The sequence below is a fragment of the Chelonia mydas genome, chromosome 1 (genome assembly GCF_015237465.2).
Source record: "Chelonia mydas isolate rCheMyd1 chromosome 1, rCheMyd1.pri.v2, whole genome shotgun sequence".
NCBI classification, from domain to species: domain Eukaryota; kingdom Metazoa; phylum Chordata; order Testudines; family Cheloniidae; genus Chelonia; species Chelonia mydas.
The window spans coordinates 196,286,465-196,306,775 of record NC_057849.1 but is presented as its reverse complement, the minus strand read 5'-3'; the positions used below and the strand labels follow the sequence as shown (position 1 = coordinate 196,306,775).

The following is a 20,311-nucleotide window of genomic DNA, read 5'->3' as shown; positions in this document are numbered from 1 at the left end:
AAATGTTAGGAAATACACAAGGAAGGTCGTCCTTGAACATCCCTACTATAGCTGCAGTACAGTCTAGCCTGTGTGGGATGTTGCTAATAGAGCTGAGTGAATAATCGATTTTTTTTTCCAGTTTTGTGTCCAAACGGAAAAATCTTGGGGGGGGGGGGGGGGTGATTGGGTGTCTTGAACTGAAACTGAATCCCCCCCACCCCAAAAACGAAAAACCAAAAATACTTCATTCAAGTTAAACTCAATATTTGGATGTCTATTCTAATCGACATTTCCAAAATGCTTTTATTTTCAGGTTGGTTTGTTTTTTAGTTGAACATATATGCAAAGAAAAAGTTTCACTCATCTCTCTTTGCTACAGAATGGAGGGTGGGCATGGGAGGCACATCAAGCCAGATTTCTTGAATCAAAGAGGGAGGGACAGACATAGTTGTTACAAACAAAAATTACTCTGGGGGGAATTCTGCACCAAAAAATTAAAAATTCTGCACATACTTTAAAATCCTGCATATTTTATTTGTCAAAATAACATAATATAATCATGCCAGTTTCAAATTTATTTCAAAATACCCATCAGCAAGTAGGTCTCTAACAATATAGACACTCCTTTTTCCCCCCAAAAAAATTTCTGGTAAAAAAAAATTTTATTTATTTTTTTTTTTGACAAATAGATTCCTTACTAGGCACATTAATACAGAACTTTGTGTAATACATTTCTGTAATGTAATTCAAATGAATTTCCCACACCCGTCAGAAGTATTGCAAAGATTTCGGGGAGTCAGGGGTAACAGAGGAACTGAGGGAGAGGGAAGGAGCCTGGACCTGGAGGGTTGTTCACTGTGGGTGAGAAGTATGGAACAGGGTTTTTTGGGAGGACGGAGGGATTGTTAGGGAGTTGGGGAGCCTCCCCCATGCAGACCCTGGCTGACCCCGAACGTCTCCCATTCAGTCAGGCACAGCTACCGCTGTCCCTGCACCCCCAGGTGTCTCAGCCTCCCTCCCCATGCAGCCTTGCACCCCAACTCCCATTTAGCCCCTGGCTCAATGCTGTCACCCTACTAGCTCCCCTGAGCCTGTGCCCCAGTCTGTCCCCCCACTAGCCATTCTGAACCCCAGTGGGATACCCCCTCCCCCAGCAACCCTGTGTGCCCCACTTTCTATCCTAACCTGGTGCTGCAGGCAGGGTTCTGTGATGAATTTCTAGTCCTGGGGGAATTCTGCACCACTGAGCATGTGCAGAATTTTTTCCCCCCTACAGAAAAAAAATTCTGTGGCATCAGAATTGGGCAAAAGGCAGAACTGCAGCACTTCTCGGGCAGAATGTATTTTCTGCAGTGGGGAAAAAAAATTCTGCATGTGCACAATGGTGCAGAATTTCCACAGAAGTAAAAGAGTGCAGGGATTGGGTAAAATCTGCAACCCCTCAGAGGAGAATTCTAAAGCCATCTTCATCTCACTTGTTCTTTTTTTTTTGTCTGCTGCAGCATGTATTGTTCCCCCTTTCCTGCAACCATTTGCAACCAGCTGCACTGCTTCTATTCCTTCTCCCCTGCCGAGCTGTGCTGCCTCTTTGAAACACGGTGGAAAACACCTACCAGCCGGCTAAATCTGTCCATTACACAGATGCCTCTCTGAACTGTCTGTGGGTCTTGAGTGCTGCACTAGTTTTAAAGTTTGTTATGTTAGAACAGTGACCTGTCACTGATGTAGGGCTGAGTCTTACCTGGCAGGAGTAACTTTTGTGGGGGTAGGGGGTGGGAAGAATACATGTTTTGGGATGTGGGGAGGAAACATTTCTTTGGCAGGCTGATTTAAAAAAAAAAAAGTCTGTTTTTAAAGATGCTGAGAGATTCTGAATACCCATTAATGGGCAGTATTCAGTCAGCGATTCCTTGTAAATTTCAGAACTGTACCACATGGTTCTCTTACCTGTGTGTGTGTGTGTATATCTTTTTTTTTTTCAATGTGCATTACAGGTTCCGCTTATGCAGATAATAGATGAGACTGAAGAGGCAATAAGTAAAGCTAGTAACAAGAAAATAATTTTAGAGGATTCCTTAGAACAGGTGAGCTCTAAAAGCTTTATACATCTTTGCTTATGGGATTTAGGTAGTAAATATTTTCAAAATGGTGGCCTTCAGGCAGTGAGTCAGTGGGCTATATATTATTCTTGGCATTTCTGGTTAGAGAAACCTACTGATCATACACTGTAACTTCTCTTAAATCAGCATTCTTTAACTGAACACCTGCCACAAAATATTTTCATCCAAACATGTATGGTTTGGTGCATTGAAAGCATGTAAATATCTCTGGAGGAAAGCAAACTTCTCACCTAGTTATCTAGCAGAGGGTATGGATTGCAAATCCAGCTACCAAGTTCCCTGTAGGTGTTACAGATCTCAGCTCGGTCAAGCAAGTGTGGATTTTCTCCTATTCAAGAACATGTAAGAGTAAACGAATTCAGCCAGCAGAAATACCAGGCCTAGGCTATATAAGGTGACCTGTGTTGTAAGATGGTGAAACAACCAATTTAAGTGATAGGTTTAAACCATGAATATAGAGAGAAATTTACAGTCAAAATATATTCTTCTTTGGCAATGAGTCTGCTGCTCCTTGATTTGTTTCAGCCAAGCTCCAGACCTGAGAAGGAAATACAGGTTATTCCTAAAAAAGCAGCCAGTGAATTAACTTGAGTTGTAGGCGCTGTGTGCGCTAAGGTAGATACTGTATTGTTAGTAACACAAATAGTCATTTGTAGTCAGCACCAGCAATTCACCACCTCAGCTCTCCAGCCTTCGTTGCTTAATTCGTGCAAATGAATTGAACACTGTTCCAGGTCTTGAATCTGAAATATGATACCTCTACTCTGAGCCTCTGCAACAAAGCACATTTAGGACATGTAATTCAGTACTGTAATCATTCCACAATCCATCCAACAAAAAACGGGAATCTGCTAAATGCTGAGACACTGGCTTGGTCCCTATGTTGGGTCCATGGAGAAGGTGGCAGCAGGACAAATGATCCTGTTAGCCACTGAAGTGTTCCAGCAGACAATACTGCTTGGGCTAGGTAGCGGAGACCTGGACACTGATACTTAATGTACATTGATGGCCAGTTAGTCTCTAAAGAAGCAAAGATTGCTGAAATTAACCCAGGAGATTGAGTAATATGTTCTTAATTAACTTTATCCCTCTAGTGCAGGGTCTCAAACTCAATTTACCGTAGGGCTAGGGCCACTGCCAGTCCTCAAATACTCCCAGCGGGCCAATAATGTCACTGAAGATGGTGTTCAGAAAAGAAAATGTTTATATTGTATTTTTTATTTTGAATTTCTCAGAAATAATAAAACTATCATACAACTTTATACAATTCTTCATCTGCCAGAGAGTTTTTAGTGTTTGCCAGACACCTGGCAACGCTTCAGTTCTGTCAGTTTGTTGATGTTTGGCCTCAGTGACTGAGCAGTTGAAACCTTCAGGATTGCAGCAAGGTGGGCATCAGATAGTTGTGTTCTTTATTTTGACTTGTTTATATTCGTTGTGGAAAAAAGTGATGCTGCCTCCATGGCTGACTGCCAGGCAACTGGTGATGGTCTCTCTGTCCCTCTCCCCCAGCCAATAGGTGGTGCGTGGGGGGGCAGCGCCGGCACCTGCAGCAGACAGAGCTGGCAGCGTGCGTGTCTCCTCTGCGGGCTGCAGTTGGGAGGTTCTTGGGCTGCAGATAGCCCGCGGGCCGGGACTTTGAGACCCCTGCTCTAGTGTAGGAAACCAGGAGAAGCAGTTTACTGAAGTGTGCGATAGAACAGTTAGTGCACAGGGAAATGCATTGCATCACCCCTTGAGACAAAAACACGTACTTATTTTATAAAATATAGTTCATTAGTTTTTTTATTAGAAGTCCATTCACTTTCTACCTTTTTCAGATGCCCATTGAAAAGGGTTATCTTCCTATTGCTGTGTAAGTGCAGACTACTGTAGAATTATAGCAGTGTCACTGAAAATGATTTGCATGGGTTGAAGGTAGTGTACAAAATTTGAGCATCTGTTTATTTTTTCCAGTGAAAATTTCTCATGGACTCTGCAACCGCAGTAGCACCTTTCTCTGTTTCTGAGGGAATATAAATTCATCTGGCTTCCTGATGTGGGAAAATTAACATGACCTTAAATAGTTCTCCAGTATTTCCTTTATCTTAATATCTATATTGTGAGTTCAGGCTGAGCATTTATCTCTAGCACTTGAGTAAGGGTCTTTGACCTTTGTTTCAGCCCTATATAGCTAGTTTATTGTTTGAAGTTCTATAAAACTCTGAGGTTTTGCAAGATATTTCCAGCCAGCTGTACATGTGGTGGGTTTTTGTTTGTTTTTTTTTTAAACCAAATCTGTTCTTGAAGTTGAATGAGATGATAGCAGAGAAGAAAAGCAACATAAAACTGCTGAAAGAAGAAGCCCAAAAGCTGGATGACCATCACCAGCAGAAGCTCAAGGTAGGAATTTACTTTTCTAAAGTGAAAATAAATGAGAGATCTTTGAATGAGTAGGACTAAATTCTGCACTGACTTACACCCTATGTCATGCTGAATTTAGCCTGATGAATCATTCTATGGCTTTGGACAGTCAGCTGGTCCTCTTCTAGGTGGCATCTCATGAGTAGAAACTGCTATCCCTCTGCCTAACTTCCAGCAGAAGAGCTCCCTTCCCCACACCCACCCTTTGGATGTTATTTGTTCTTGGAGATATGTTGCCTCCCATTTCTCTCTGAACAGTTGTCAGGTATGGTACCCAGTTTCTGGTCAGATGGAAGTATTTAGACACCCAGTTTTTTCTTGGAACAAATATCTTGTTGCAGCCTTTTTCCGCAACCCTTTCTGGACCTGGATCTGCCTTGTTGATGGCTTCTCTACAGCAGAAATTGAGTCCACTTGCACCACACGGTGATGTTTTTAGGGCCCCGGACTACCTTAATCCAGTCCAAATCTCACATGTTCCTCACTAAGGGGAGGCGGGGGTAAGAAAAAGCCTGTTCTTAAAAAAACCATTCCAGGCAGCATGCTGGTGTAGGCAGGTGCCAACATGCATGGACAGAGCAAAACTCCTTTAAAAAAATAATAATAAAATGGCTCACAAAATATTTCAGATTTGGTACTGCAAGGACACTTCAGGATGTGCAGCCTCTCATGATGCCTGCCTGGCTCATTACAATACATGCCTGACACAATGCCCAACTCATCTAGTGCAGCATTTCCCAAACTGGGGTCTGCAAGGGTACTCCAGGGGGGTCTGCGGCTCTGCTGATCAATTCCTCCCCCTCCCTCCCTCCCAGGGCCTCCTGGATGCCAGTGGTGTGCAGGAGGTGCTGGGAGGGAGGGGGAGTAGCAGGGACAGGCAAGCTCAGGGGAGGGGGCAGAAAGTGGTGGGGAAGGCACCATGGGGGTGGGGCCTGGGGCTGAGCAGCGAGCGTGGGGGTCCACAAAAAATACTAAATCAAAATGGGGGTGCTCGGGTTGCTAAACTTTGAGAACTCCTGATCTAATGGATACAGGAGAGAAGTGCTGCTTCCTGTTTCTTTTTTCAGAGATCTTGCTAAGTCATTTTGAACCCCATTCAGATTGGGGGCTGAGTGGCAGGCTGCCCATGAGAACAATGGCTCCTCCTAAAAGGAAAAGGAAACCTTTAAGGAGTTACTTGTTGTTTTATTAAAGGGATCTAAGTTTGGGACTATCTCTAGTCATGTATAGTCCTCTTCCATTCCACACCATCTTGCCATACGGTTGTTGGACCTTTACCCAGGAACACTTGCTTTGCCTTTTAAAACATGCTTGTGAGTTGCACTGCTATTTGTCACCTCTTTAAACAGTTGCTTTTTGGTTATATTGATACTCTTGGGCAGGGGTGGGGGGGAGGAAGGGAAGGGGAGGGAGGGAGTAACAATTTTTGTTAATAGTTGAAGTTTGTCCTGCTGAGGCCTTGGTTTGATCCTTTCATAGGGGGAATTCTTTGGGGTTGCCTGTATTCCTCTGCTGGCAGGAGGTCCACTCTCCTAGCCAGTTCTAGGACTTTAATTATTGGTGGGTAAACTTAGTCTGAGGAACATGTTGCTGATCAGGATTTGTTTATCCTTCCTTAGGTGGCTGAAGAAGAAGAAGAAAAAAGTGCAGCTGAACTGCAAGCTCTAGAGATACATAAAAACTTAATTGAGACTGGAGTCAATGAGGGCCTCAATGAAGCTATGAATGAGCTACATGAAATTCAGAAGAAGTAAGTGCAGCACATCCAGGTGTGGGGTTTTTTTTGTTTTCTTTCTTAAACAGATTTTTCCTGAGAAGTCTACTGCATATCAATGCAGAGAGAAGACCATACTCTGGAGGTTTCATGGTGAATTTCTGTAGTTTGTATAAGATTTCCTTGACTGAGTACATAACTAGCCCTTAGTCTTGCACATATACTATGGTTCCCATATCACTAATACACTCTACTTCCAGAACCTTGCAGTATGGAGTATTAATTTGTGTCTGCAGAGCAAGAGCGGGTTAAAATTTTGTCTGTTTCAATGGAAATCTGAGTAGTCAACTAAAGACAAACATAAGAAAAGTGCCTGCTACTTTCAGTGGAAAATGGACTTTGTCAAGAAACCAAAACCTTTTCACTTTTTGAAAAACTTTTTTTTTTTTTTTGACTGACCAAATTGATTTGAGGGGAAAAGCCTATTTCTAACCAGCCTTGCTACCCTGAGTCTGCCATAGTGAGTCCGAAATACCTGTATGTGTTTGGACACATCTTCGTATACTGTGAAATTCAGAAGTTAACTTTCAATAGTAACTGGACTGTAAGAAAGGAAATCCTGTAGTTAAAGGTTTCAGTATCCTTTACAGTTCATGCATTCTCTAATATCCAGCCATGTGAAAGTTAGTTATTACACATTCCAGTGACACCAACCCCCATGTCCCATCTATCAAGAGTCTGAGTTTTCAAGTTCTACAGAAAGGCCCTTAAGACTTGACACATTTGCTGAACATATAAAAATCCTAATATTATACCTTCTATCTCTTATAGCCTTTCGTCAGTAGATATCAAAGTGCTTTGCAAAGGAAGTCCGTATTACCTCCATTTTACAGATGGGGAAACTGCGGCACTGAAAAGTAAAATGCTTGGCCAAAATCACCCAGCAGGCTAGTGGCAAAGCCAGGAATAGAACTCAAATCTGAGTCCCAGTCCCCTGCTTTATCTTGTGCCGTGCTACATAAACCATGTACGTTCAAAGTCTAGCCCTATACATATAACTGCAGAATGTTAATATTTTAACAATATAAAGCACTTATAATATTGCTGTGTAACTAAGATTTATCATTTTAGTCTACATCTATATATAATACCTAAAAATACTCCAGTGTACGTGGATGATTCAATGCCTTTATAAAGTTTTTGATATATTTGGACTGATTTAAAAATGGATTGGGAGAGATTAGACGTAAGGTTATTGTAATGTCTGATAATGCTGAATTGGCTAGATGTTTGCTAGAGAATGTATAAACTGTATAGATACTCAGTTTTATCTATAGTCTTAGTTTCAGGATTGGATTTTATTTTAAATTGGATTTTTATTTTATTTAAATTACAATTTTGTATAAAAATAAACCTGTTTAAAATCTGGATTTAAAACAAAATGTTAAGGCCTAAATTTATTCTCTTAAAATGTTAAATAAAAAAAATATGCTGAATCCATGAGCCTTGATTTAAAAAAGCAAACTGAGTTAATAGCTGCTTTTCTATATAAAAGATGTTCTTCCTGAGTCTAACTTTTGAGGTCAAACTTTTTAAATATGGCACAATGGTCAGCTTGAGTAATTTAGGAGACTGTCTTATTTTCAAGAGACTTAGGTGAGACTAGGAATTTAAACTGTCACTTTCATTTGAAAATTTTCCCAGGCTTACCTGAAACAACCAGTTTAATTCACTGAGTACAGTTAATCTCCGTTTTTAATAAATCATTTAGTTGTAAATGTGGAACGTGCTTTGATAAGAAATTATCTATCCAAAACATTTAAGGTGGTATTTTATATGCTGTTTGGAATTTAAACAAACACAAGTTACCATCCTAATACAGCTTGACACAAATCAGAGCAAAAAGTAAATTATCTAGTAAATAAGCAACATCATTCATCATTTTCTAACATATTAAAAATGTATAGTTAATCTGAAAATATTAAGATACATAATTGCTTAAATGTAGATAGTTCTAGTGTATCCTCTTAGGTAGCAAAAATATGCACTAAATCTAGTGAAAAGGCTTTAGTTGTAAATTAATGTTTTAATAGTTTCATCAACCAATGAGAGTGCACGTTCCTGTAGAAAGAAACTGAAGTACAAATGGAAAAGTAGGTTAAAATCAATTATTTAAACCGAGGCTTTCCACTTGGTGACTTTTAAATTGTCTTGATTTTAAATTATTCAGCCTGTTGAATTTTTCTAACATTTATTACACGTCAACCTTAAAATGAAGGGGTTTCTCTTTGGCCTGGGCATGCAATTAAGGGAATGTATTTGTATTCCTCAGGCACCAGATTGCTGTGAGGACAACAAATGAAGAGAAAATGCAAATGCTTGATAAATTGTACCAAGTCTTGGAGATGGTGGCTTTTCATGTAGGGTCTGTAGAGGTAAGTCACACCCATTACTATGAACACTAAAGCAGGGTTAGGAAATGTACATTGCCCAAAAGGCAATTTACGGTCAGTTCATTTCCACTTCACCCCTCTTTAATTCTCTCTCCCCATGTCCTGCCCAGTTCATGGCAGGCTATGAAGAAAGAGGTGGTCTGTTCTCCCCAAAAGTGTCTGTCACTCTCTCTCGGAAGTGACTGGTGTCTCCAAGCTCCTTGGAAAGAACAAATCTCTCTCCTGTTTGTCTGGGCATGCTGAACCTTGTTCCTTCCTGTACAGAAAAGTCCACAATTTCTCCCAAATGGACACAATAGTAAATTCCATGTGGATTAAAAATGTGCTGAAACTAACTGCCATGTGCAAGCAGAGCACCCAACCAGTGTGTGGTGTTGGGAATAGCAGCTGAATAGTCTCTTGTTCTAGGGTTCTTTGTATTGATATTTCATGACTGATTGCCTTAGTCATATATACACGCTCATACTCCATGGCTCATCTTCCCTACCTTCCCTTCAAATTATTAACAGAGCCAGTAAAGCAACTAGTCTACTGGTAAAATGGCCCCTTGTAATGCTTCCACTGTCTAACCTCTTGCCAAAAAGCTTCGGTGCTGCTAAAGTACAGCACCATGCCCTGCCAACCTCACCGAAAACAGCTGTCACCACACTGATTGAATGTAGGGTGAAATAGCAGTAACAATTGCAATTGTTCTTCCTGGGCTGTATTGGAAAAAGGAGAAATTAGAAGTCTCCAAATACGTGAATTGTTGGTGTTCAGTACTGCTGAGGTGGGTGGATGTTCTAGCTTGTTCAGACCTTCCGTTATCAGAAGTGTAGAGATCATTTTGGAAAGATGACAGTAGCCTCTCCTGTAGTTTTCAAAGGCCTACTTACCAATCTGCAAAGGGTGGGATGTGATTTATAGTTTGCATTACAGTAGCAGCTAGAGGTCCCAACATCTTGTACTAGGTGCTGTGCAGAGACTGTCCTTGACCCAAAAAGCTTATGTTCTAAGTAGATAACACAAACTGTGGGAAGGGAAACAGGCACAGAGGGGGCCAGGGATTCACCTAAGGGCACTTGGCAGGGAAATGACAAGTAGAAATAGCACTTGGGCTCCTGACCATCCCTAGAGCTTCTGCCTCACAATTAATGGTGCCAGTACCTTTGTTCATGGAAAACAGTTTTAATCAAGAGGGCTTAAAGCCATAAAGGATGTGTAGTTTGCTGTGTAAATCATCTGGGTGAGTGAAAGTATTGGGTCATCAAAGTCCCTTCTAAAATGGAATTACACTTGCAGTGACTGTGCAGGGGATGGCTACAGAAGTGAGATGAATGCTTAGGCCACTGGACACAAGCTAGGTGAGGTAATATTTATTGGACCAACTTCTGTTGGTGAAAGGGACAAGCTTACGAGCTTCACTGCGCTCCTTCTGGTCTGGGGAAGGTGAATGGTTAGGACACTGTAATCCAAGTGCAAGACGCAGATTGCATGTTTCCAATCTGAAATATATACATTAATAGGAAGGAGAAATGTGGAAACAACTAATGATAGACTAGGGGAGAGAAGAGGCATACTTAGATATTAAGAGTGAAATCCTGCACCATTAACTTCAATGAAACTGGGATTTCTCTGAAGGTTTGTACCAGGAAATAGCAAAAAAAAGTCTTAAGTCTGTGAATAAGAGGGATTATGCCACAGAGCTACCAGTCACTCTGCTGACATTTAAGAGGGATCTAAAGCTTCCTAAAAATCAGCAAATTATCCAAGCTTCTTCTGTGTTCTGCCATGCTAACCTCCCTCAAGAACAGGACTGGCTTTTATACCATCAGCCTATGGGTTGAGATTTAATAGGCAACACGGCTGTGTCTCGTTCACAAGAACTCCTCTGGATCAGATTTGTGCCCTAGGAATTTACAAAGTGTGGTGGCATGCCACTGTCAAACACAGCTGTTTTTAACCTGGTTACTTTACTATCAAGTCAGATCTTGGAGTTTATTTGATTATTTTTTTTATTGAAGAAACCAGTTTTAATAAATTATAGATAGATGGCCTGATACCAAATGCAGTGAATAATAATAAAAGATGCACATGGTGCTGACACAAGCTCCATGTCTTTTAGGTTAAAAAAGAAAGTTGGAAATCTCACTTGTAACTTTCTCTTCGTAGAAATACCTGGCTGAGCAAAATGAAAAAGCCGATATGGTGTTTGAAGAATTTATGTCTGAAGATCTCTTGGAAAACCTGAAACAAATCCTAGCCAACTATAAAAGTAAAGCTGATGCTCTATAACCCTTGCATGGAGGACTTCACCTAGGCATTTTTTCTGTAGCACAACTGTAATGTGGTCCAGTCCTACATTCCTTCCATGAAGTCCCAAGGAAGTCAATCCAATGATAGTTACATATGTACAAGGACTACAGGATCTGGTCCATACTGTGCTGTCTAAGTATATATTTATTAAATTCTTACAAATGTAAACTATGTATTTAAAAATGAATCAGTCAAAGGTATTTTGTAAAGATTTTTGCTAGCAGTTGGTATAGTGGGTTTTTTTTAAGAACCTTGGGTTTTGCAGGCAGCTGTATATCAAGCTCTAGGATTTAAGCCACACTGTGCAGAAGTGTCCATTAATTTTGGATGCTCAACTTGGAAGACCCCAGAGCATGCAGCACTCAAAACTGAGTGGATGCTTCTGAAAAATGTTTGCTAGCATGCTGAAACTATTCACCAAGAATGGATACTGAGCTATAGCATGTGGCACACTTTGCCCCTGAGAGCTGTACCATCTGGGACAGCACATCTGCTGTTATGATACTGAGCACTTCTAACAGTGGGTATATATTGAATCAGACCCTTCAAGCAGAACAAAGGGAGAGTCAGGGCTATAACTCCTAACTACTCTGATCGATCTCTCTTGCTTTCAGCACATAGGAATTAGCGTACTGCACTAGGCTACTGTTCCAGCAACTCCCAGTCTCGAGGAATGGCTACTATCACGTAGTAGGATTAACATCTGACAGTGAATTCCTGAGGTCAACTAGGTTGGGTAAAAAAGCATTTCCTTTTATGAGCAGACATAAACTAGACCACACAGCCTCGTAATCTACACTTAAGTCACATGTAGAGTACAGGCACAGCATGCCCAGCTTACACTGGTATTAACAGCACTGCTTAGGTGAACAGAGTGCCCTACACACTGGAACCCCCAGGAGTACCTCCTTGTTCTACAGAGCTATTTTTAGCAGTGTAACATCCTCCTACTCAAGCCTTCCCCTGCCCCCATGAACAGCTCCAGCCACTTCCCCCTCTTGAAGACTTGCCATGGCATACAGCTAGCCACTGCAGTGACAAGTGTGAACAGAGCCTGTACTCTCCACACACCATCAGTGTAAACAGAGCTTAAGAATGGGCAATCTTGGGGGAAGAAAATCTTACCCATCAGTAACACTATAGCTAGGCTGTGTAGTGGGCATTGCTGAATAGATGCAACTTAGCTGTGGGATAAACTTCTCACACTATTATGTGCCCCTGAATAGGAGGCTGCCACTGAGGGACAATGTAGGGCCAGATATGTAGCATGTACTTCATTTGCCATGGAAGTTCCCTCCCTTATGGTCAGTTGTCATCACTAAAGAATTTCAGCTTGTTCTCTGAGATGTGCAGTGAAATCAGTGCTAAACAAGAGAACGCAGTACAAAAAGGAGAGGTGAACCCCCTGCCTTGAAATCCTCAGGCCTTGCTCTCTAAGGCAATAGATGCCATGTAAGTACTAATTCTTCCATCAGAGTCACAGCTTTCCTCCTGCTATTAGTTCATCTGCTCTTTCTCCTAGGAACTGATGGGGTGGTGGAGAGCCCTCGCAGCTTGTAGCCAGTGGTGCTTGATTACATTAGGGTAATTTCCTTTTGGGGCACAGAGTGGCATTACCTCCTGGCAGAGGTACCACATAACTCCATGCAGCCTGTATACCAGACTTCCTTTGCAGGCATCATCCTCTCATAACTTCTTAAAGGATAAGTCCTTTCCACCTCCAGATAGGAAGCCCTACAGCAGGAAAGAGTTTCATGCTACTTCAGTTTGATTATTGGTGACAAGGAACACATACATCAACAGGTTCTAATTCCATAGGGTGACCCTATTCTCATATATTATCTGTATTAAAACAAGTTAATTGAAAAAGTCACAGCTGATCAGTGAATTCTGGATATACTTAATAAAGGATGTTGCTATAGCCAGGGCCCCATGCACTCTGGTGGTGTTTATCTCTTGCTATACAGCTATGTTCTAGCATCTGAGCTTTCATTTAAAACCTGTTTCACAGTTAAGGCTATCTTCACAACAAGGAAGGGAAACAAGTGGAAGCTTGTTAAAACAGAGCCTTTAAAAATCCTTTATTACTTTGTCAATTTAGTAAATTAATACCAATAAACAAATCTGAAAAATCATAGATCACATTCTGCTGCATGAATCGTTTAAGCATCCTTAAAGTTTCATTGACAAGTTATTACAAACCCTCAAAATAATTTCACTATTTTATACTATTTACAAAGTAAAAAGCAATGTCCAGAGCAGTATGTTTGGTACCTGTTGTGCTGGATGGGTAGAGTACAACAGGAGAGTTGTGGACACGGAGAGGTAGGTCTGTCAGGAATTCATCAGGGGAAGGTTTCCTGTAACATGGGTTATAAAACACCTCAGCAGATGGATGCCAGAATACTCTATGGAACTGTAGAAACAAAAATTTACAGGTTCAGGTCGTTGCTTCCTTCAAATGCAGGTGCCTAATTCTGTTAAACTGCCACCATCCCTTGGAGTAAGGGGTACCTGCAAAGTCATCCAATTGTTTTTGATACATCAATAATTTAGTCTCTCAAAAATCAGGAAATTTATAGTTCCTGCAGCAACTGTAACTTTACCCACTGAATGATCACAGAATGGAATCAGCAAAAAATGTTATGGCACATCACAGATTCTCTTCCCTGAGCTTTATGTGTAGAAGGAAAGACTTGTCTTTCTGGTGCAAAAATGCAGCTTCGTAGTGCGCTAAACATTTTCTATTCAATGAAATTAGTTGTTAATTCTTCCATTTAGTTTATTGCTGCAATAATAAGAGTTGCTGAACTCTGCAGCTGAGGTTTATAGTGCAGCAAACCTTAGTACAAGTTTAACAACTTCACAAAACGTTCAAAATAAGGTGATGTTTAATATTTTTACTAGGGCTCTCTGCTGAGAATTTTTTAAACAAGGGAAAAATGTTACGCAGGATTTTCACCACTTAATTTAAATGTCATGGGTCAAATCCTGGCCTATTGACTTCAATGTTCCAGGATTTCACTTACATTTCTACATAAAGGAGCTACATTTGAACTTTCATCAGGTATAGAGTACTCAGAAATGGAAGCTTGGCTGCGGCTCATCACTTAATTCAGGATCTCATTATAAAGGGACATTATCATGACAGTTACAAACTGGTGTACTCTTTTACATGTTCTCCACTTACAAAATCCAGTGCTGATCTCCCCAGCACCCTCCCCAAATTGACAGTTGCTCACTGCTCGATATCAAATAAAAAAAATCCTGAGCCCATATGCTAGAAGCTAATAAGGGCACAGCAACCCTTGGAGAGGAGCTATGATACTAAAAACACAGGCTTTGGATAGTCACTTATACCATACCAAGTGGCTGTAGAATATTACACCGCTCTGATTTTTGGTAGCATTTTGCACTAAGGTAAGTGACTTCACAAAGTGCAGAGGAATGGATATCTGGGGTCTATCTCAAGCTCTGCTACAGGTTTTCGGTGTGTCCTTGGCCAAGTCACTTAGGAGCCTACATAGCTTTGTGGTTCTAGACCTTAGCATAGTTCTACTCTGAAAATGGACACTGTAAAAGGAGCGTTTGGGGGTCACATGTTTGACGTGCTCAATTTACACAAAGATTTTTTAAATTGCCACAGTCTCACCCCAGAAACTGGAAGTCAGGCTGGGTTCTTTCCAACACATCCATCACCCGTACAAGAGTCTATATGCCAGATTCCATTCAGTTAAGTTTGTACCACATGGCTGGGTTCAGTAAGGTGGTACCCATGTAACCAAGGGCAGAGCTGGGCCTAAAATCAGAAACTGGTTACCTGGTCTGTTAATGCTGGATCCAAAACAGAACCCAGCTCCCTCTCCCACAGTTGTGGAGACTCTGCAGGGCTAACAGGAGTAAGAACACTGAAGTTAAAGTTGCACATAGGCAGCAGAGCCCTTACGTAAGATGCCATTTTGATCTGATCTTTTTCAGAGTAGAACTGCATGTTAGCCTCTCTGCCCGTTCCCCCATCTGCAGAGGGGATACTTTGCATACAGTCTGAGAGCAAAGTAGCGTTAATTTGTATTGGGCAGCATGATTGCAAGTACTATCCTTCTTACGCCTAAGAAAGCCAAAATCATTTCAAACCTGGCCCCAAGCTATTGCCCATATGTGGTCTGTTTAAAATGAGTGCGGTGGTCTCAGACAGGCATTCACACCACAAAACCCACAATCGTACGTTGTGCCTCTGCTGCCAGTCTCATCTGAAAGACCCAAGGAGGAATGGGCCTTGAAAGCTGAACTCTCCTCTCACCTCTTTAGGGGGTTCTCCCTCAGGGTGGGGTCAGCATGGGGGTAACTTGCCCCGACAGCGCCCACTGTACCTGTTCTGGGCATAAACAGGAGTTCAGTCTCCCAAACTGTCAGACCTTTCAGTGAGTTTGGTGTTTTTCAGGTGCTTAAAAATAAGACATCAGTAGAAGTGAGCTTTACCTGACTGGGAAGAGTTGAGGAAAGCACCCCTGAGTGTGTTTCTCTGCAAAGTCCTGGATCTCCAGTACATTTTTCACTAACAATCCCTTGGGAACTTTGTCGATTTTGGTTAACACAAGCTGCACAAATACATAAAGAGAAGATTTAGGGAGCGGGGGGGGGGCGGGGGTGGGTGGGTAGAACATTGCTTTACTGTGACCCTGGAAATGTTTGCCAAGATGTATCACCCTCCCACTGCTTTCAAACCGCTTCATGTCCTATCTAAATGGGATACTAATACATGAATGCTGAGCACCCAGCCAATTCAGATCAGACCTCTTTAAGGGGTGTCAAACTGGGCACCAAAAATAAGGTCAATTTTGAAAATTCAGATCTTAAAAAAACCCAACCAATAATAGACAATAGATTTTCAGGCCTCCCTATACAGTATGAATTAAAAAAAAAAAAAGGGGGAGAGGGGGAAAGACAATTTTTTCCCCCATGCAGATCACCTTTTTAACTTACTGCTAGAGCTCTACTGCTGAGGCTCATCTAGCTGAAGGTACAAAATGTTTAGAGAATGCTCTTGAGCCCAGCCAATTTACATTTTTATTTTGGTTCGTGTTTTAAAGAGAAAGCATAACTTACAACGTAAGGGATCCCAAACTCCTCCAACATTTCTATGGCAATGTGGTCTGCTTTCTGCAATCCTACCAAGCTGTCCACTAATAAGAATGTCCTCTTCAAGCTAACGAAGATACAGAGAGTAACACAAGTGAGGGGCAATGCAACAATGGTTGTTTCTATGTTAACTAGCATGAGGACTGAGAGGCTACCTCTCAGGATTTGGAGATGAACTAGATGAGACTAATTCTCTTTTCCCATCCTGAGAGGAGTCAATACAGGATAGCACCTAAGGGGAATATTTTCCAGAGCTCTGATCCATCCAAGCTTCAAAACAGGACTCAAACAATGGTAATGTCACCACTTCACTCTGGAAGCTATACTATGGTCTAATACATTCCACCCCATTGTTGGCAATAACTTCTTGATATCTACACTTAACTCTTCCACCTTTTTATAATCTATGCAAACATCCCACTGTTTTGATGCACTGTGAGACTGCAGGTAAAACACGACAGCATGCAACGGTTCTCTTACTTCTGACGCTCTTGTAAATAGGCCTCCACCATGTCAGCAAAGTCTTGGGGGGCTCGGTAGCCATAGCCTGGCATGTCCACCACCGTAAAGTATTTCCCCACTTTGAAGAAATTCATTTTCTTTGTGTGGCCCTGCAGAGAGAAAGGTTGGGCTTTATTAAATATTACTAAAGAACCATGGGATTATGGATTTATTTAAAAAGTTCTTTATGCCCAACATTAGATATCTGAGCTGAATATGGACAAGAACCAAGAATCCGATGGGCCTAGAAGACTGGAAAGTGTTTTAGATTCATCAGAAATGCCAAACAGACTTTATAATGTGTCCTGGGTTACTGACAAGCTGATAATGAGGGAAGCACCTCATGGTTTAGTAGAAACAGGATACCATCCCAGCGACTGATACATAAGCGTAAGTTTGTCTAAATGTGACTACACAAATCTATGTAGTTGAGAGGAGGGAGATGCTGTATGAGCTCATGTAGGAGAGTCCAGTAGGCACACAATGTACTGGATTTATATTTTCTGAAATTATAACCCTAGAGCAGAACACTAGTACTTACCGTACAATTTAGCCATGGTATCAGAAAGGATTTTAGGAAACACTCTACAGCAGTGTTTCTCAAGCAAGGGTACGCATACCCCAGGGGATACACAGAGGTCTTCCAGCGGTACATCAACTCATCTACATGTTTGCCTAGTTTTACAACTGGCTACATAAAAAGCACCAGCAAAGTCAGTACAAACTAAAATTTCATACAGACAATGACTTGTTTATACTGCTCTCTATATTATACACTGAAATGTACGTACAATACTTACATTCCAGTTGATTTATTTTATAAATATATGGTAAAAATGAGAAAAAGCAATTTTTCAGTAATAATGTGCTGTGACACTTTTGTATTTTTATGTCTGATTTTGTAAGCAAGTAGTTTAAATGAGGTGAAACTTGCAGGTACGCAAGACAAATCAGACTCCTGAAAGAGGTAGAGTAGTCTGGAAAGGTCGAGAACCACTGCTTTACAGATCCTGGTCTTCACACATAGCCAGAGAACCTAGTCTCTGCCTATGGGAGGGTCTCAGTTTGGGCACCATGGATGGGTATTGGGGACATTGGAATACTTTCCCCACCTCACATGCTGAACACAGGACACAGAATACCTGGGGAACTGCTCCAGAACCACCACTGAAGCCTCTGTGCTGAAGTAGCATCAGTAACACACTAAAAATTGTTATGAGTGTTTAAGCCAATAGATCTACAGAGTCATGGCATCACTGGCCATGCCTCCAAGTCTTCCCTCTGTGGACCATAGGGTGTGGCGACCCCTTGCACAGCCTCCCTGTGGCCTGCTCTTCTCTGTACGGAACAGACTGCGACAGTTCCACTACTTCAAAGACCTTCCACAGTCATTACTTGAGTAGGGGGATTTAGCTCCGAGTGCCAAACTACTCTCAAAAAGTGACTATAAATTAGCTTGGTAGGGCTGTGTGTGTGTTTTGTCTCAGTGACTGCACATCAAATGTGCTCAGCTTATGAGTAAAAAGATTATTTTTTTTCCTCCCAACTGCTAGCCCTGCAAACTCACCCTGGGCTCTGAGAGTCAAGCTGGGTTCTTTTCACCTCATATTTCCAGTAATAAGACTTTTGCAAGTGAACCTTAAAATTTATGTTGAAGATGCGCAAGCCAGAGAAGAATCCAGCTTATGCTCCCAGAGGTTTGTGTTACCCCAGAGCTAAGGTTAGCCCTCTTTCTCTCATCTCCCCTGACTGGCAGGAGCTTCCAGTGGAGATGGAGGGAATTCTGTAACATCACTTACTGGAGTTTTTGACACTCTGACTTCAACGTCTGGAGCCAGTGAAAACAAAGCCTTTATTAAGGAGGATTTCCCAACATTGCTTCTGCCCAAAAAGCACACCTGGAGAGAGAAAGGAGAAAGGAGATACCATTGTTAGTTTTCTCTCCCTCATCCAAACCCACCTGTGCAACAAGAATGGGTCACTCCTGCAAATCCCTCAATTTGTTCTCATGGTCTTACCACCTTAGATGAGGAAGGATGATCCAGTGACTAAGGCACTCGCACAGGACTTGAGAGAGCGGAGTTCTAGACCCTGCCATAGGATAACTGTGTAAAGCTGAGCAAGTCATGTAGCCTCTCAGTTCCCATCTGTAAAATGGGGATAATAGCACTTCCCTATCTCACAGGGGTCTCATATTATAGATTGTGAGGTGCTCAGATACCATGGTGATGGGGGTCATATACGTAACTAAGAAACTCGCTTTCAGGGAATGTCTTGGTGCTAATTCATACCCTCCTATACCAAAAGCCAGAGGAAGGGCCAAGTTAGTTTGAAAACTTAGTAGCCCTGACAACATGAAATTTCCATGTAATTGTCCTATCTGTAGGGATAAATACTTTGTTCCCTTCATAATGGACTTAGTCCTTCAGCCCTGTAGAAGTTCCAGGATCTGTAAAATCTTGGGACATCTGCAGAAAGCCCAGGCTTCGGTCTATTCCTTGGAGCCCAGGCCCTTCAGAAGCTGCCCTTCCATCAGTTCCCCTGCCCAGTGTAGACAAAAATGCACCACTTGCTCTGAGGGAACTGACAGTGCAGAGCAGGTTTCCCTACATAAGATCATGCTGACACAGCCCCCATGGTTCACGGAGGGCGGAGGCGGCATAGAGACGCTCTCTTTTGGCTCCAAATAGTCAAGCCAACTGCCAAAACTACAGCACCCAAATGCATGACTTCAGAGGAGAGTAGTTAGATAAAACGCTGTATAGGATGGACTCCCTGACAGGAGGGGTTCTGACCACAGGAGCAAGGATACCACCTTCCCCTCCATCCCAGGCAATGGCCTCACCTCGGGCTGCGACAGCTGTGGTGCATGGTCCATGCGGATGGCAGAGCTGAAATAATGAATCACGTGTCTGCCCGAGGGTCTGAAAAACCCCTCTGCCCTGTGGAGGTCAGCCAGGCTGGGGCTGAAAGTCCGGAAGCTCGCAGTGTTCACGTCCGGGGCTAGATACTTCTCTAGGCCCTGGAGGGGGAAAACGACGCCCGGGAGCTTTTTATCCCCCAGCTGCAGCACTTCCGAAACCGATGCATTTTTGGTGGCGCTCCTCCACGTAGCGCTGCGCCTGCGGAGCGGGCAGCTCGGCCCCGCCAGCCGCCCCACCCCGTGGAGCCGGAGCATCTCCGCCCGCGCGGCCCCGGCTGCGGAAAGCTCGGCCGCCGGCGCGGGGGGAGGCCTGAGCGAGCGAGTCCAACAGCTGAGCCAAAGCGGGCTTCGCGCCGGCGTGGGTCGTGCTCAAAGGCCGGAGTGGGGGCCGCTTGGAGAGGCTCCCTCCTCACACACACAAGATGGTGCCGCTGAAGCGTCCCCGGCCCAGGTGCCAGGCAGGGCCCCCCGCTGGGGCGGAGGGAGTCACCCCGCGGCGCTGAGGCGGCCGCGCCGCACAGGCAGGAGGTCCGTGGAGGGCGCTTGGGTCCCGCGCGGAGCCCCAGGCAGGAGACAGGCCCCCTGCGGCCGGGGCCGGGGCCGAGCCGCGCGGGCTGGGCGCTTTGCAGTGGCGCCGGGCGCAGCGGGGGCGGAAGGGTCCCAAAGCACAGCCGGGGGGGGGGGGTGCAATGGGGGCTCCCGCGGGTCTGCGATGGCGGCGGGGAGGGACACGCTCTCCCCAGCGGCGGCGGCCCCACCTCTCCGCCGCCCTTAACCCCGG

The 20,311-nt window shown here is 43.1% G+C and overlaps 2 protein-coding genes across 11 annotated transcripts in view; one reads left to right on the top strand and one right to left on the bottom strand.

The window, feature by feature from the left end:
- The window catches only part of LOC102940526 (kinetochore protein NDC80 homolog), a 27,735-nt gene extending 16,600 nt beyond the window's left edge, over positions 1–11,135 (top strand). For all 3 annotated transcript variants that reach the window (XM_043538632.1, XM_043538633.1, XM_007062091.4), the window contains 5 exons: positions 1,977–2,066; positions 4,392–4,484; positions 6,125–6,255; positions 8,552–8,654; positions 10,824–11,135. In XM_043538632.1, coding sequence (XP_043394567.1) covers positions 1,977–2,066; positions 4,392–4,484; positions 6,125–6,255; positions 8,552–8,654; positions 10,824–10,946 — 540 coding nt within the window. In that variant the 3' untranslated portion in view covers positions 10,947–11,135. The remainder of the gene's footprint in view (positions 1–1,976; positions 2,067–4,391; positions 4,485–6,124; positions 6,256–8,551; positions 8,655–10,823) is intronic.
- GTPBP8 (GTP binding protein 8 (putative)) lies at positions 493–20,311 on the bottom strand. Of its 8 annotated transcripts, none has more exons than XR_005226759.2 (7): positions 19,453–20,304; positions 18,407–18,505; positions 16,587–16,717; positions 16,074–16,173; positions 15,447–15,565; positions 13,242–13,383; positions 493–2,640 (listed from the first exon to the last, which is right to left on the bottom strand). XR_005226759.2 is itself a non-coding variant. In XM_043538640.1 (7 exons), exons 1-7 carry the CDS (start codon positions 19,783–19,785, stop codon positions 2,624–2,626), a joined length of 885 nt encoding a protein of 294 aa, XP_043394575.1. In that variant the 5' UTR covers positions 19,786–20,308; the 3' UTR covers positions 493–2,623. The 8 variants fall into 8 exon arrangements, 5 of the variants coding, with proteins under 5 accessions (XP_043394575.1, XP_043394573.1, XP_043394572.1 ...); XM_043538640.1 differs by having other exon boundaries at positions 13,242–13,327; positions 19,453–20,308; XM_043538638.1 differs by lacking the exon at positions 493–2,640 and adding an exon at positions 2,649–2,874 and having other exon boundaries at positions 13,242–13,327; positions 19,453–20,309.

Excerpts from the sequence above, each read along its gene's own strand:
- GTPBP8 (XM_043538637.1), bottom strand. The coding sequence starts at position 19,785 with ATGCTCCGGCTCCACGGGGTGGGGCGGCTGGCGGGGCCGAGCTGCCCG. Across the intron at positions 18,506-19,452 it reads CACAGCTGTCGCAGCCCGAG|GTGTGCTTTTTGGGCAGAAG; the intron begins GTGAGGCCATTG and ends TTCTCTCTCCAG. Across the intron at positions 16,174-16,586 it reads TATTTACAAGAGCGTCAGAA|CTTGAAGAGGACATTCTTAT; the intron begins GTAAGAGAACCG and ends TATCTTCGTTAG.